Source organism: Corvus brachyrhynchos, unplaced genomic scaffold (genome assembly GCF_000691975.1).
Source record: "Corvus brachyrhynchos isolate BGI_N302 unplaced genomic scaffold, ASM69197v1 scaffold148, whole genome shotgun sequence".
NCBI lineage: Eukaryota > Metazoa > Chordata > Aves > Passeriformes > Corvidae > Corvus > Corvus brachyrhynchos.
This window is the reverse complement of record NW_008239785.1, coordinates 2,388,151-2,405,353: the sequence shown is the minus strand read 5'-3', so window position 1 is coordinate 2,405,353 and position 17,203 is coordinate 2,388,151. Positions and strand designations below refer to the sequence as shown.

Genomic DNA, 17,203 nt, shown 5'->3' with positions numbered 1-17,203 from the left:
GGTCTTTGAAAAGGAAAGTCTTAGGCCAATTAACATGCCCTGGGAAGGGGGTGTGTGGTCAGCCTGCCTCTATTCCAACAAGCCTCATCCCTGTTGCTACGGAATTAGCTCCCATGGACAGTGAAATGAGCTCCTGCTTCAGAGCCCACTGTCAGCAGCTCATCCAGGGTGAGGGGGCAAGAGTTCTGCACCCTCAGTCCTTGTGTCTGCAGCAAGGGCAGAGCACCCCGGCAGAAATCTCTCCTTTCCTTCCAGATGCTCAGGGAACATCCTCCTGACCAGAAAGAGAGTCATTAAACTCCTCCTCCCCATCCTTCCCCCACCACCTGAAAAGGGTTGGTAAGCACTAGAAACTGGCAATCAGAGAACAATGAGCTGGAGCTGTTAACAGCAAGCACACAACAGTAACTGAAACAAGCAGAAGGGCTCTGGAAAGCTTCAGCCATCCCCATGGTTGCTGACAGGAGGTTGCTCTAGGAGGGACTGTGCCAGCACAGGAGGCTGCCCCTACAGGCGACAGTGACTCCAGGCTGGCACATGCTCCTCTGTCTGGAGATGGCTTTCTGCCCTCGAGGGCTTGTGGGCATGGGGCCCACAGGACACGTGGGGTGGCCACCTCCTCCTGCCCCCTCCAGAGAGTTTGGCAGCCAGACCTAGCTCGGGTGGTCCGAGCTCACCAGCACTTTCACATGGGAAAGGCCTCGAGGCTCCTGTTGCTGGGAGCTGGACAATAAGGAGCTGAGTGCACATGGGATAAAGCACGACACCAGCTGGGCCAATCTGCTACCTGTGCCAAAGAGATTCTGTGCCATCAGAGTGTCTTGAGCCTGTTTCAGCTCTTGTGGCATCCCTCATTGTCTGCTGCTGACAAGCCCTCCCTATTCTCTCCAGCCCACTGGCAAGGATTATTTACCCTCCCCTTTTCAATTATGTGTTAATTTATTTACAACTGCTGGAGGATAAAGAATTACTGTACATCACCAGAGTCCGAGGCAATATGAACAGGTAGGTGTGGGTAAGTTTGCTTACCTCTGGGATCTAAAGGAATATTGTATGTGTCCCCAAGAACTACAGAGATTAGGCAGAGCAGAGAGAAAAGGGGAGGGATGAGAGAGAAAAAGAAATGCAAAAGTGCAAAAAGACAGGTTAGAGACCACCATCCCTTTGAGAACAAAGCAGATATTAACACAGAGCAGCCACAGGCAGGTGCACAGGAGAGCAGGCAGGAGTCCCTCCAAGGCCACAAATGGAGTGGAGATCACAGAGGAAAGGCAGAGTCCAACCTCCTTCCCCTGCTGGAGACATTGTTTGCATTGTCATTGGTTGTATTTAGCAAGACACCTCATTCCAAATCAGTCCAAATCCACTTTCAAGGCAAAGCTACCTCAAATCTATGCTGACTTTTCAATCAGCTAAGACAGATCTCACTGCAAGACAACATGTCAAGATTTCTAAACAACAGTGCTGACATCACCATTCAGGGGACAACATGGGGAACAGTAGATTGTTCCAAGAAAAAGTTCAAACCACTTCTTTGGCCAAGGAGAGTCAAGATCCAGAAGGGTCTGAGCACACTGAACTTTCAAGTGGAAAAGGCACAAGGCAGTGGCTAGAGGAGATGTGGCAGAAATAGAGACATCCTAATTTGAGTTGATTTAGAATTAGCAAAGATTTCCAAACAGGACTTTGCAGGTAACAGTCTGGAGGCAGCTCTAAGCTTCCTCCTACCTCTGCTCCTAAAGGGGCTCTTTAACCCTCTCCAGTCTGTGCCCCCTCAGAGCACTATGTCCCCTGAATCTCCACTTTGCTCTATTCCAATCTCCTTGAAAGCAAGAGCTCTGCCAAGGCCAAGAGCTCACTGGAGAGCCTGGAGCTGCTGCTCTGCACAGAACCAAGAATCCCACTCCAGCTGACATGCAGCAGCACCCTGCTACACAAGCAGCTCTCAGACTCTGATCTATGCATTTATTCCTGCAGTGAGACTCTTCAGCAGCATGGAGAGCAGAACTAAAATTTGTCTCTCTGATAGGGCACACAAATAGCTCCAGAGTCCCAGCTTGCCCATGCCTCGAGGCTGAGGAGATTCTTGCTGCTGCTGTTGTACTCTAAGCAGAGGATGTGGCAGAGGAAGGTGCTGTTCACCACACACAGCCCATCTGGAGCAGCCACCCTCACTCCAGTACAGTCACAGAGCATCAGGCCAAGGCCAGACTTGGAGCTAAATGACCCAGGCATCCTCTCTCAGAGCACATCAGCAATAAACACCATCCCCATGGTACCTGACAGGAGCAAGTGTGGAAGGCCAGCAGAAAACTGCATCCCTTGGAGTTCTCCAGATAACCAACTATGTGGTCAAGGCAGATCGCAGGACAAGACAAACCACAGGGTGAAGGACAGGATGAGAACAAGCTCACAGTGCCTGCTGAGGTTTGGTCACTTCAGGGAAGATGTCCAGGGAATTGGAGGAAGGAACTGCATGCCCAAGCAAGCCCCATGCAGGTACGTACCTTGTGATGCCAGCATGGCACCTGCTGTCTCCTGGAAATCCAGTAATTGCTGTAGGAAAAGGATGGCCTGGAAGCAAGGGAGGGAAGTTAGGAGCAACCAACATTACATATCCTATGCTCTGCTATTAAGGAGCATGAAGGACCACTTGTCTCCCCACACTTGAAGGCATTCAAGAAACAAATCACTACACGCCTTTAAATTGCTGTGTTTTCCCACACATGGCTGAGTAAGGGTCACCAGCTCATCCTGCCATGGAACCCAGGTAATTGTGTAACTGTTAATGCCAAGACACCTTAATTTAAGAAATCTCCCTACTGCTCTTTTTAGAACTCCTTCAGAAGCTGTTTTCCACAAAGGATGGTTCAAATCATCATCACGTACGTTGCTGGTGAGTTCGTGAACTGTCCCATCTTTTGGCATGTTGTATTCCTTGTCTGGATCATTCTGAAAAGGGAAGAGAGAGACATAAGATGAGCATGTAAGGGGAGACGCCTACAATACAACTGCTGCTCCAAGTGAGCTGAAGGCTTCTTTATCCAGCCACTCCCAACATCCTCAGGCCCGGCTCTTGCAGTGCCATCTCCTGGTGCTCAGAAACCAGAGCTGCCATGCACCAGCAGCTCAGAACCTCAGGGGTCTGCTCAGCATGTGATCATCACACCTTCAGCTCACCTACCATTCACCAAGCCCACCTTACACAGGGACAGCTTAACATGAGTCCTCCAAAACTTTTCAAGGCAGCCATTTTCCTTTCCTTTTAAATAAGATTAATTCTGAGATAGATGAGCCTTGATGCTCATGTCGAATTACTTGTAGTATGCCTGTTAAGGGTGTTAGGCAAAGGCCTCCTGTGTTTGAAACCAGCACCAAGCATTTGGTATTTGACTGTCCCAAGCAATGCAGCAAGTTCCTGATTCAGTCACAAAGTACATGGTCTCATGTCTCTGAAAGCTAAATTAGGGGTTTTGCTCCAAAAAACCCTCTTCCAAGCCCTGAGCAGAGACCACTGAGGAGAATCCTACCTTAATGTTGTCTGCAAACTCTTCCAGTGCCTTCGCACCAGTGGTCTCCATGGAAGTGATCAGCCCTGGCAGTTTGTTCTTAGTGCCTGCTGCAGTTCCCTGGAACAGTTCCACAATAGATCAGAAAAGGAAAGCAAATAGTATATGACCTTCCACCCAGCACCTACCCCTCCTCATCCCTCACCCCAGCATCTCATTCTCAGCTCCCCATGTGCCAGAAGAGTATTTACGGCACCATCAACAACACTTGAAATCCCACATTCTCCAGGCAGAAAGGGAAGATGTTGTGCTGCTCCATCAGGGTCAGGACTTGAACTGAAAAGAGTTGCTGCTGAGAGATGTTGAGTTGCTCGTTCACCTCCACAGAAAGGAGTAAGCTGTATTTGTGTCACTTTCAGTCCACGCTGGGAGACAGAACCAGCATGGCTTTGCTCAAAGCCACTGTGACAATCCATTTCAAGAAGTTCTCCAGATAACCCAAGCCACAGGACCCTCTCCAATCCCATCATATTTACCTGCAAGACCTGGTCAAATTCTGGCTTCATCTGCTTGAGATGCTTCAGGATGGGGAAGATTGTGAGCACAGCTGAATAGTCGTGTCGGATGATGGCTTTCCGGGCAGCTGAGACAATGTTATCACCCTCCATGATCAAGTTATCCAATGACTCCTGCAACAAAGCCACAGACTCATGAGGAAGGACAGGACTTTTGCTCAGGCAGCATAAAGGGCTCAAGGCAGGACACCCATTCCAGATGCCCATTTGGGTGATGGGTCATTTGTGGTGCCTGTGAGGGACTCTGAGCACATGTTCTCCATGCTCTGTGCAGGCCCCGGTTCCCTGAACAGGTCCTGGAGGACAAGCCAGCATCCTTTACAAGCACAGAGGCTCAACTGACCTGGATGAGAGAATCAAAGGTCTTCTTCTGGTGGTGCTCTGGGACAATTTCTGTCAGGAGCTGGTATTCACTCTGGGCCAGTTTGACAAAGGCACTGACGCAGTGGATGTATGCGTCGATCTCGATGTCGAAGACGTCGTCCCTCCCTGCAAGGGCAAGATGCCTTTGGTTTACAGAAGGAGCATGAGGTTCTTCTGGGAAAGTTGGTTCTGGCTTTGCACCCATCCATGTGTGAGAACAAGAGTCATCTTCTCACCACTCCTGCCCTGGGTTTGTGTGTGGGAATCTCTGAGTACCCTGCAGGAGGCAGGAAAAGTCACCCGCAGTTCAGGAAATGCACATCAGGGCACCACCTCTTTCCAGCCTCATGACAGAAGGGAAGTTTGGAGCTCTTCTAGGAGACAGTCTAAATTTAATCAAGGGCTTGAACACAGAGTACTAAACTCAGGAAGGTCTGAGGTGAATTATTCAACATCTCTGCTTGTATTTTTAGAATTCCTTATCTCCATCCATCATGCAGATGAAGAACTGCCATTTGGCATGAACATTTCTGGGAAATAAGGGCTGTCCTGGAAGGCAGCTTCTTCCCACTTGCAGAAACAAGATAAAAACCAGGCTGGTGAACATTTACATCCTATGAAGCAGGAATATCAGCAGAGCTAGGTGAGTTATCTGCCACAATGCTGCATACAAATGCAAATATCTGAGTCCTAGAATATGAATGTCTCGGCCAAAGATCCATCAAAGATCCTACGTGGTAGGCATGAGAAGTGATACAAGGACCAGCACCAACTCATGCCAACCACTGCTGGATGTGTCTGCAGGACAGACCCCATCCTGCAAGACAGTAAGATGACACAGAGAGGCCTTCTCTATGCTATAGGCTGCTGCTTCTCTCCTCCCAGAAACTTTTGATGGAGAAAGAACCAATTCTTCCCTATGCTGACAGGTCCCTCAGGTTGGTATTTCCAAAGTTTTGGTCAGCAGAGGACACACAGACTGCTTATGGTGCAGTGGCGCACACTGTAGTGTGTGCTGCACTGATCCCTTTCCTGCTTGCTTTGCTTCAGCACCCAAGAGGCCACCAGCCACCTACAGGAAAATGCCCCTCAGCATGGTGACCTTTGGTTGGACAAAGCTGGGTTCCTTGGCTGAGGCCTTTGGGGGGTGTGATTAGTAGGAGTGAATTCTACTGAGAAGAGCCAGAGCTTCTTAGCCAGAGGAGGCTCATGCTTCAGGACTGCCCACGGAGAGGAACAGCCCTGGCTACACCACGACAGTGGGACATGCTGGGAAGCAGGGGGGACCAGCTGGTGCCCAGTGCCAACCCGGTACTTACCCGCAGCCGGCCCGTGCTTGTCGCTCAGGGCATCGGAAAGGTGCTTAACGCGTAAGTCATGCTCATGACCTAGTGAGATGGCAGCCGGCACAAACAGAAGGCGCAATTTATCCAGGGTGGTCACAGCAAGGATGCTCACTCTGGCTGGAAGCTGCTTCAAGCCTGGCTTATTTGATCTGGTGGACATCTTTTTCCCTACAGTCCCAGGAATGCTTTCTGACCAAATCCTTTTGTTGGGCTATATATAGCGGTAGCAACCCTTTGAAACCTGATGAGAAGTGTGAGTTAAGTTGTTTCTTGGACCACGATAGTCCCTTGAACCTCCTGCCATATGTTCTGAATGGGATTGCAGGCACCAGAGTCCAATTTTTACCCACAACCATTACAAATCCAAACTCAAAGCCCCTCTCCTGCTCAGCATGAGCATTTTCCCCCACGTGAGTGATGTCAGTCACCATCTGGGGTTTAGCAGGCTACAGCAGAGGTGCTGAAGAGACCTGCTTTGGATGGATTCACAGCAGGAGGCAGGAATATCTTAGAGATGCTTTGAAACGTCTTCTCCCTCATCTGGCACAACCTCTAGGAGCAGAGGAGGTCATAAAACAGGAAACAATCATTTAGGCAGGTCTCCACAGAGGAGATGTACAGGCACAATGCTCTGAGCTACCTGTGGTCCAACACTGCAGCATCAGGTTTGGAAAGGTCACTAGGAAACTCGATATCTGAAAGTCCAGACAAAAAGAAAAGAGAACAGGAACACCACAAGCAGATGTCAGCAGAGCTTCCATTACCCAGGTGGCTGTGGTGGGTCAGTGTTAAGGTAACGTTTCCCTCCACCTGTACTCATGCTTATGGAGACTTTGAAATTCAGATAGTAAATGCTGAATAAATAGAATAAATAAAAGAAAAATAATTTGGCCCTTCAGCCAAATTGGGGATTGGTTCCCCAATCCAATGCTCTCCACCAAGCACTGAACTAATGGAAGCCCCACCTGGGAAAGCAAGGCTGATACACAGAGAAAGTCAAGGGTGAAGTAGCTCGAGCTGTGATTACCTTCCATAGGAATGAGGTTAGAGGCCCCCTTTTTCCCATCTAGACCATGCTGAGAGTACTGTTTCAGAAGGTTCTGTGCCTTACGGATCGTGCCTGTCACCAGAACCAGAGAGAAGAGACAAGAAGACCTAGAAAATGAGTGAAAGAAAACAAACCCAGAACACCAGCCCTCCACCAGCAAGTCACCTGGGCCCAGCAAGAGGATGCTGGGCAGCAATGAGGATGCTCAGCACAGGAACGTGAACCCCAAACTCATGTCCAAGTGTGCAGATACAATGGCATTTCCAGAATGTCTCCCTGCTTTGAGGCTGGGGGCATAAATTCCAGCCAGGGATACAGAATCAGTTTGGAGATGCAGCATGGTACAGCTGGGTGATAAACATGATCAGAAAAGGGAAGGCATGAAGCTCCCTTCCCTGTAATGGCTTTATTGGAGTTGGTACCCTGCATCCAAGGTTTGCTGCTTTTTCTCAGCTGCAGAAGCAGGGCTTTGCATATGGACAATTCCTGTCTGGCAACATGTTACCTGCTCCTCGGAGCCACAACTGCAGTCATTCAGTAAGAGGTGCCTTTCCAAGGGGTATTTTCTGAGCATAATCAATAAAGAGCCATCAGGAGCCCCAGAGCCAAGACAAGGAATGGTACAGGAAGCAGTAAAAGGGTGACAACCTCTGCGCTTTTTTTGCAGCAGCAATTCCCATCACAGGAGTCCCAGAATAATGGATGCTGCCCACCCATGTCTAGCTTGCACTAAGCCACCCTAATCCCCAAGACACTTCTCTTCTCAAGAACTGCAAATCAATTAAAACCATGGAAAAAAAATAACACTGGGTTAAAAGATTTATACTTGAAACACACAAAAACCAGACAGAACTGAACAAAAGGCAGTGCTGGATATACAGCTGGAAAGCACAAAACAAAGCATTAATGTGACAACTGAAGCCTAGGCAGTGTTTCCACATTAAAAGGTTAGTTGTCATGCAACAAGCTACAATTATCACAAGCACACGGACACCCTCTCATAGCAGAGCTTTGCTGTTGCCTGCACAACAGGGAACTGGAAGTTTTGGGAAGGTGGAAGGGGTTTCTATAGGATACCCAAATGAAACAGAACCAGGCTGAGGAAATGAAGAAGCTAAAACCATAAAAATGCTGCTGCCAAAATTAAGATTTGTTCTTCCCCTATAAAGTAATAAATACTTCAAACATGCAGAAAATCTCCACTTCCACCACTAACTGTGAGCCACAGCACAGCCTGGAAATGAGTGTTGGCTGCCCAGATGCTGAAGGGAGCCCAAGTACACACTGCTGCAGAACAATATTCCAGGGTGCAGGACAGCTTCATCCCATAAAGGGATTTATGGCAAGGGAAAGGAAACTTCAGGTCCCCCAGCCACTGGGGGAGAACAGGAGAAAGAAGTTCCCCTTGAATTACCAAACTGCCTTAAGCTGGTGCACTTACTAAATGACAGAACACGGTTCCCAAAATGTAATATTTCACAGGTAATATTGTCCTTCTGCCAGTTCAGAGTGTTCTCAACTGCTTTGCAAAGAAAAAAATAAATCATATCCATAAAGCACGTTCTTCTAGAAAAACTTCTCCCCTCTCGACCCACACCTGGGAGATGGGCTGGCTCACGCCCTTGCTGGCTGATGCATTTGCTCCTAAGCTTCTGCCATATGATCAAATGAGGGCTGTGCCTCTTCTTCCAAGCTTCCTGATGCTCTTCACACCCCATATCTCCACTTTATTCTTAGCTACTTCCAGAAACCTCAAGAGCTTGGGCACACCAGCAAGTTCCTCTGAGCAATGAGGGCCCTTCCTTACTGCTGCTGCCATGGCCTAGCAGGTGCAGAGCAGCTCAACCCAGGTACTTCTCTCTGTTCCTTCATCTTTCCCACTTCCAAGCATCTAGGGGGAGGGGGAAAATACAAAGGAATAAAAATAGAAGGTGAATTGGTGTGAAAACCAAGACACTACAACTGCTGCTGCTGTCAGCAGGATCTCACTCCACAGGTATGCAGTGGACATTTTCACAGCCCACCCTTGATGGTTTCTTCTCTTTTTCCTTTTTTTTCCCCTCTTTTTCTCAATTTCAGGAGCTGATTATACTGCATTTTATTTGCATAAGCACAATTACCTGTGTTTACTGACACACACTGAGTGTTCAGTGTCCGGGGGCATCACTTCAGTGCTGCTGGATCCCTCTGACTTGGCATCATAATTAGGCTTTAATGGATTCTGGTGGAAGCCAAATGCTTTTGTTCCAGGATTGTTTTCCCCTGTTAGGCAGCTCCCTAACCAAATGGGACTGTGTTTCAGCTACTAATGAAAACATCACATTCAAGCCCAGTCTGGGAACCAGGAATGGGCTCTTTATTCTGCCACTCAACTTGCCTTCAGGTACCACCCCACTGGAGCACTAAGGAAACTGAAAAAGAACTCCCCTGTAGTCTGAAAAGAGCCTCCAAAGGTCAAAAAACACCCAAAACCTTTGCTTCTGCGGCCCAGTTGTTACACAGAGTGGGGTTTGGGCATGCGTGAGACACGTTTTTCCAATTGCAACTCATTCTCTTGTTTCTCTCTTCCATTAGGCAGTTTTCTATCCAAGCAGGAGGGCAACACGTCCTCTTTTCTCAAGCACCAGCTGCAGGAATCTGCAGGAAACCAGACAATGCTCTCTGGCTTTTGCAGGCAACCAGGCCAGGTGGCCCCATCCTTCCCTAAAAATGCAGCGCTGCTGAGCTGCCTGCTGCTCTCAAGCCAAAAGAGAGCACAGGGTCTACAGGTATCACAAAGAAGCTTTATTTTATGCACACAGGCTTGCAGCAGGATGATTTGGGAACCTGAATACACCTGCTCTCTGAGACAGAGTGCTGACATTCCAAACAGCAAACTAAAACCAGAAAAAGCCCACAAAACACTTCAGAATCAGCCCAACTTGACCTGTCAAGTGTCATTTAAGAGGAGACAACTCTGCTTTAGAAGCATCTCCAGCAGTCAGATTTTTAACTGCATGATATAACAACAGGAAACAGCATGGGGTACATCAACAGACAAAACAGGAACAGAGGGATGAAGACCCTCTGAAACAACACATGGATATGGAGCTTGTTCTCTAGAATTTAGCACAGTCCCTGGGGCTATCTCTGCCTTGTTACCCTGCCCCTAATAACTCACCTTCCTTTGAGCCTCTCTTGTGCTTTGTTTTGTGGTAAAAAAAAGCTATAGCACATCAGATTTAGCTTGTTATTTACCCCTTGCAAGAGGTTAAAGTATGCATTGGGGCGTGCACTGGGATATTCTTCCTCAAGGATCAAGGAAATCAACTCTCCTGTTGCAACTGTCAGAAAATCCCCTTGTCTGACACTCAGATTGGCAGAACTTGGCTTTACTTACTGAAATGAAGTAACAGAACAGAAAAAAACCTTTGTCCACATTGAACAAAGGCTAAACCCAGGGGAATCAAACACCATCAGGTAATGCTGCTCTGAAGAGAGCCACTGTGAAGAGGGTGTGAGAGCTCCACCTCAAGAGCTGTGCTTGAAAGCTGATGGAACTGCAGAAGAAACAGTGAATCTCTGCCCAAAGACTCTATTTTTCTCCATTTTTAATTTCACTTAAGTACAACTCAGCAGTCATAAGAGATGGCTGGTGCACGAGGTTCAACATCCACTATTTTTCTCCATTTTTAATTTCACTTAAGTACAATTCAGCAGTCATAAGAGATGGCTGGTGTACGAGGTTCAACATCCACCGTCCTTCAAGAGCTACAGTCTGGTTCTCTGTCTGCTTCACAGAACACTGGAGACAAATGAGCCACTATTTTTTCTTGACATCAACAATAACCCAATGGATCACTTGGGACACTATTTTTTTGCACCATCAGCTCTGTAACTGCATTCAGACCATGCTCTGTGACTTCTACCTGCTCCATCTCACAAAATCCAACTAAACTGGGCATAAAGACATGAAAATCTTCTGGCACATCTACAGCTGAGACTTTCCTCATGATAAGTAATTCTGGATGCCCAAATGCATCCACTTTGGAGGAATCCTGTTTGTAGGAACTTGTGCTCTCCAACGTGTGGGCTCCTCTCTATGGGAGCATCCAAGATCTGAGACTCTTTTAAAAAATCCCTAGGATTTTTTCAATAATCTGCCCATGAAAACAAACAATCTCCCCCTTCCCTTACTCTTTATCTAGAGCACAGAGGAGATGTTATCACTTGTCAGGCTGCTCAGAAATGTTTGCTGACCATGCTGAATTCACAGCAATAAAAACACAGGAACCTTTTCAGAATCAGGTGATAACTGAGAACTGATGACCAAATCTGAAGCATCTGCAACCTGAGCTTCCCATGGCTCAACTACAAATCCCCACTGGGACCTTTCAGTGCCTCTGAGCCTTTATCAGGTGGTTCTCTGCTGCCAGGGGAAAATTCACTGAAATTCACAGACCAATTCCATCAGCTTTCATGGACAGTTCCAGGGCACAGCAGCAATGGCACAGATTGATTTTAGAAGACCACAGGGGTGATGTCTGGATGCTACAGCTTTCCCCCTCTCCAAATATCCCAGGCACACCCTCTGCTGTAGCAAGAAGAGGCCCAGCAAAGCCTCTCCACACGCAGAAGTGAAGAGAGTGAGCACCAGGGCCAGCACACACATACACAGACACACATTACCTGGGATGAGGACTGCATTCACATCAGGATTATAAAAATAAACACAACACAATTAAAATGGGTATTTCTTCTTCCTCCCTTTCCCCATCCCATCCATTCCCAGTCCCTACCCACATTTCTTACTATTTTCCTGAACCCACTAAGAGTATTTGGACAACACAGGACAAAATAGGGAAGGGGAGTATTGGCCAGGTAAACCCACAGAAATATGGACTTTTCTGATGAGATCACTGTTACAGAGGAGACAACAGGGTGCTGGGACACAGAGGAACAATATCCCCGTGCTAGCTTTTGCTGTCCCTCCTGGCTGTGCTCCCACTAGATGGCACATTCCAGAGACAGGAACTCCAGAGTGACCAACCTCACCAGCAGCACCAAATGCAGCAAAACTGCATTGTGAGGAGAGGAGGAGTAACCCACCAGCCACATTCATAGCTCTTCCTGAGACAGGCTGAGGCAAGAGCTTTAAGAGCCTTTCTAAAATTCAGACAATGTCATATCTCGTTTTTGTAGGCACCTGCCTAATCCCCATCTCAACTTCTGGGGACTTCTTGCTTTCTAGCACAACAATAATTTATTCATAGGTAATGACTGAAGTGATGTTTTTATCAGATGTGAGCTTTCTATTTGCTATGGCACAGACTATATGCCATATGCCAAGGCTGAGGACAGGTGTTCTCAGATCAAATCCTTTGACAGCCCCCTCAGGGCTCTTTTTACTCATCTCCTTTGTTAAGGCTTTTCCTCTCCCTTTATGCAGGGCCTCTCTGCTCCTTTTACAGCACCCAGAGAACAGACCTGATGTCTGTAATCCCAGTGCTGAATCCACAGCAGAGAAGTGCTTACCTCCAAAATCTCACCTAAGTGTCCTAAAAGCACATTTTAGACACAGAGATACCTCAGCAGTGAGAGAGGGCCTGAAGATTTGTTCAATACCCAGTGCAGTGATCCCTCCTCAGGGACTCACCTGGTCTCTTGATTGGCTTTTTGGTGGGGGTGTCCTTCCTTTTGTTCTGAATGGCAGGGGAATATGGCACCCCAGAGGAAGAGCTGTTCTTACGGAAATGGTCCTTCAGCCCCTTGATGGAGCGGTCGAGCTGCACAGAGCGGATTTGGAAGTAAACTGTCATGAAATCTGAGGAGACAAGGTAAAAATGAAGATTATAAGCAAACAGGGAACACTATATGGTCAAGCAAACACTTTGTGCCCCTACAGGGATTTAAAAGCATTGGTGTGGGACCCCAAGTCAGCACCCTTCCCTCCCAGAGCCTCTCCTATTTTCTTCAAAAACTTCTTCTCTCTTCCCTTGCAATCTTCATTCCAGCTCTCCCACCACACACAACATGAATTCCACCACTACCAAGTGGTGGAACTGATAGGAGATATTTGTGCAAGACATTGTCAATCCAAGTGCTCGGTTTCCAGCGTGAGAGACTTTACACACTTTCCAGGATTCAGGGCACTCGGGAATTTAACGAGGTGCTCGTCATTTGAAAGCAGAATACAAACTGACTAATAAAATATGCTCTATATGCATGAGTTGCCTTTGATCATGGAAAAATTCTTAAGAAGATTTTAAGGACGTTCTTCATACTTGGTAAGCACAGTAATCCCCCCCTCAGGAGTAAATCATTGAGGTGGGGGGGTGATTCTTGGAGCTGTATGAATGTGAAAGTTCACATTTCCTGTACAAGTCTACAAAGTCATTCAATCCCAAAGGAAAAGTTAATAAAGGACTACAAAGCTCTAGGCAGTTCTTGATGCTGCAAAACAGGAAAGGAGAGACATGTACAGAGCGAAGAAAGTCTGTGCTGCTTTCCCCCTGCCCATTTCATACAAAGAGCTCTGGTCATAAATATTTCCCAAATGGGAATAAGTCATTTATAAAACCTGAGCACTGGCTAGCTGCAGCTTCATCTGAAGGCATTACAGGTGCAAGTGCAGTGGATTTTTGCTACAGGACAGACTTTGCATTACCATAATTTGTGCTTTATTTACACAGCTCATTCTGTTCAACTGACAAACCATTGCTTCAGTCTCACTACAAAAAAAAAAGCAGGATCCTGAACTATTCACCTAAAAGGTGCCACTAAGGCATCACTTGTCCTGCCAGTGCTGCCAGATGCCCACAAGGGAACAACAGGCAGCAGCACCCACCTTGATTCCTGCCGTTCTCCACCAGCCAGCCCGAAATGCGGATGATGTCGTGCAGGACGCTCTCCGGGAGGTGCTCCAGGGTCATCTCCTCCTGCGTGTCCATCTCCTCATCCCCGCTGATCAGGTCCAGGATGAGGATGGGTGGCACTGGCTTGGTGTGCCGCGTCATCAAGCTGCGGAACTCTGATTCCAGGGATTCCTTGCCCCGCTCAAAGAGGGATTTCTGGCACAAAACAGCAGGACAGAAGCAGAACAGGACTTCTGTAATCAGTCACTCGTGAGTATTTTTGCATAAGAACATCCTTCCTAACCCCTGTCAAGTACTGCAGGCTTCAAACTCCAACCACGCATGTATCTGAGAGACTTTTAAAGTGAATTAAGTTAAAAAATTGCTTGGGAGTTGTTCAGTCTTCAAGTGGGATTTAAACAGATCACCCATTCTGCTCAAGCAGCTGAAGGACTGACAAGAGCTGCTCAGGAGGAGGTTCAATCAACTCCTCCACAGGTGCAAGAGCTGCTTTCAGAGTCCTCCTGGCACAACACAGAGAGAGCAAAATGCCAGGAGCAGAAATGCTGCCCAGTACAGGCTTAAACAGAAGCCAAAGCAATCATTCCTTCAGCTGTGCCCAAACACCACCTTCCCCAGGCAGCAAACCCACAGCCTCTCCCAGCAGGGGACAAGCAGCAGGGCTGTGTCTGTTGCTCTCTCATCCATGCCAGGTTCCAGGTCCATGACCTACCACACGGTTCAGCTCTGGGCTGTCTGGGTTGTTGTCCTGGAAGTATTCCACTGCCTTCTGGATTTTGTCCATGCAATTCAAGTATTCCTCCAACCTCCCCGTGGGGCTAAAAATAAAGCCAGAAATAAAAAGTAGTGCCCCAAGAAGGAAACAAAGAAAATACCATGAAAGCACCAGACCAGACTCAGGATAAAAATAAGAAGGAAAATTTCAATCCCCTTTCCTTCAGCTGGGAGGAGATCATGGAATTCCCTTCTGCCTGCACTCAGTGCCACAGCAGGATACCCAATCCACACAGCAAGTGCAGAAGTACTGATGATGGAGCAGCACACAACTCTCAGCCTTGCTTTCCTCTCCCAGACAGGCCCTGATGGGAAGGCAGATGGAACTGCACATCCCACCCCAGAGAAGAACCATCCAACATCCTCCCAGAGAAGAAGGCTCCAGAACAGCTCTGGTTCATCCTGGATGCGGTGACAATCTCAGTGGGCAGGGAAAACCTTTGGGAAAAGGGCAGAGGAAAACAGGGAAGCCACCAGTGCTCATGGAGATTGCTATGGCAGCACCTCTGCAAGATCTGGAAGAGATCCCAGCGCAGAGTCTGAGCTGTCTTTGCCCTCTGGAAATGGCTGAAGGTCAAGTCAGTGTGGACTGGGGGTGAGGAAAGAGTGTGGGAAGGGTACCAAGCACACCATGGGTGTGTGGATTCAGCTCCCCCACCTCCATCTCAAAAATCTAATAGGATGAAGCTCCCAGCAAGATCTACCTGCTCAACTCACCCTTCCTTGATGATCTTCTCGGTGTCCTTGGCCACATGGTAGTAACTGATGACGTGATCCAAGCAGGACAGGGTCTTCTCCACATTCTCCTGCAGGCGCTGCAGGTTCTCTGTCTGTTTATGAACAGGGATGATGGAGTTCTCCAGCTTCATCAAACGGCTCTCAAAGGAGGAGAGGATGGAAACCTGCACACCAAAAGAGAAACCAACAGCTGAGGGTTTCCTTCCTAGGGATCCATGCAGTGGGGTAGGAGTTAGAGCAGGGAAATCTGGGATCTTCAAGGCCCAGCTTTTATTTTTGGGCTCTGCTACTAACTTGCCATGGCTCCTTAGCAGCTGTTTCCATCCCTCTATGCCCTGATTTTTATTAACAATCACAAAACAGATCACCTGCTATATAGGGATGGGCCAATCCCAAATTAAATGCTTGTGAAGAGCGAAGATAATGTTCCAAGACAGTACAAAGGACAAGCAAAATTTTATTTGCCAGCAGAAAATCAAGCCAGGAACTGCCTGGAGGTGCCCCATGTAAAAGAGCAACAAGAGCACAAACCAGCAGCCCTTTTGCTCCACACCACTGAGACCCAAACAGGAACTGCACAAGGACCAGTCTAGTGAAAACCTTTTCCACCACAGACATTTGGTTTCAAAGAGGACTGTGATATTGCTTCTGAAAGGTGGAAAACCATAGCAAGCTCATCAAAGGGTGCCTCAGTGTCATCTTTTCTAGGCCAAAAGGTAATTCCTATGAGATTCACTGCTGTGTCATGTCTTCCACACTTCTCTGGTGCTGCCTCTATGACTTTTTTAAAGCACTGAGTCCAAAACTGGACACAGTACATAAACTGAGGGCTTATGAGCAATTACAGCACAATAATTATTTTTTACCTTTACACAGAACACTCGCAAAATAAAACTCCAAACAAAACCTGAATTTATGAAGCAACAACACGATGCTGTTGCACAAACTAATCTGAGGTCTATTAATACCTTTTCCCCAAGAGAGAGGACTGACTGTAGCAGAGATGAGGCCAACAGCTCATCTGAGCCCTCAGCAGAGCAAGAGAGAAGCTCAGGATTGAAGCATTTCTCAGGTTTCCCCTTTGCCCAGTCACTGAAGCCCCCAGTGGCTCATTGCTCCACACCCCTTAGATGGGCACAACAACAGCCTTGAAAACAAATAAACCTAAAAACCTAAGAAAGAGTAAAGCCAGGCCCAACATTAGGACCTCCCTACCATGTTCTTGGTGAGCTGGTCACTCTTCTCAAGGCTCTCTTTGATAAAGGACAGAGTTTCTTCTTCCTGTCAGTAAGATGAAAAAACACTCTTAAATTCTGAACACTAAGGTTTAAGTCACTAAACATTACACGTAGGTTTTTACCAATCTTGTAAACACTGCTGCAAGTCATGTTTGGGCTGATGCTGAGGCCACATTTTAACACTACCACCTTTTAACAGAAACCAGGGCAAGTAACCCAAGGTGGGGACACACCATGTAATGAGTGAGAGGTTTATGGATTACTCGCTTCCCTTCAACGCCGCGAGCCTCAGCACAACATAAAATTAACACCTTTCCCACTGAGGCACAACGATTAAGAACACACATTCCCCTGCCACAGCACAACACAGGTGTTGCACTGGCACCTTCTAAATCCGCCGAGAACTCAAGTGGCCAATGCAAAGCAGCCACCAAGGGCCGGTTTTAAGTCCCCAAAGCCCCCAGGCAGAGGGGGAATGGCAGCCTGTCGGGGCTGGTCTCACAGGCTGCAGCCGAGAACCTGACGGGAGAGCCCACTGATGCTCCCAAGAACGAAGGGAGGTGGGGAGCAGAGATGCCCCGACCCTGCAAACCAGGCCTTGAAGGGGACCTGGGGGCGCTCCCAAGCCAGAAGGGGGGTGACGAGGCCCTTGAGGGGTCCCGGGACGCCCCCAGGCCCGGTGGGGACCTCCAGACCCAGCCTCGTCTCCCCGGCAACGCCAGGGGGGCTGCGGGCCCAGGCCCAGCCCCCGGCCCCGC

The 17,203-nt window shown here is 48.0% G+C and overlaps 1 protein-coding gene across 1 annotated transcript in view; it reads right to left on the bottom strand.

The window, feature by feature from the left end:
- EXOC7 (exocyst complex component 7) overlaps window positions 1-16,528 on the bottom strand; it is a 20,109-nt gene extending 3,581 nt beyond the window's left edge. The window contains exons 1-14 of the mRNA XM_017743177.1: window positions 16,423-16,528; window positions 15,187-15,371; window positions 14,408-14,513; window positions 13,668-13,890; window positions 12,477-12,644; window positions 6,821-6,913; window positions 4,428-4,573; window positions 4,046-4,198; window positions 3,531-3,629; window positions 2,890-2,952; window positions 2,508-2,574; window positions 972-1,068; window positions 280-326; window positions 1-39 (exon numbers count right to left, since the gene is read on the bottom strand). Coding sequence (XP_017598666.1) covers window positions 1-39; window positions 280-326; window positions 972-1,068; window positions 2,508-2,574; window positions 2,890-2,952; window positions 3,531-3,629; window positions 4,046-4,198; window positions 4,428-4,573; window positions 6,821-6,913; window positions 12,477-12,644; window positions 13,668-13,890; window positions 14,408-14,513; window positions 15,187-15,371; window positions 16,423-16,425 — 1,489 coding nt within the window. The 5' untranslated portion in view covers window positions 16,426-16,528. The remainder of the gene's footprint in view (window positions 40-279; window positions 327-971; window positions 1,069-2,507; window positions 2,575-2,889; window positions 2,953-3,530; window positions 3,630-4,045; window positions 4,199-4,427; window positions 4,574-6,820; window positions 6,914-12,476; window positions 12,645-13,667; window positions 13,891-14,407; window positions 14,514-15,186; window positions 15,372-16,422) is intronic.
- Window positions 16,529-17,203: the final 675 nt, after the last annotated feature.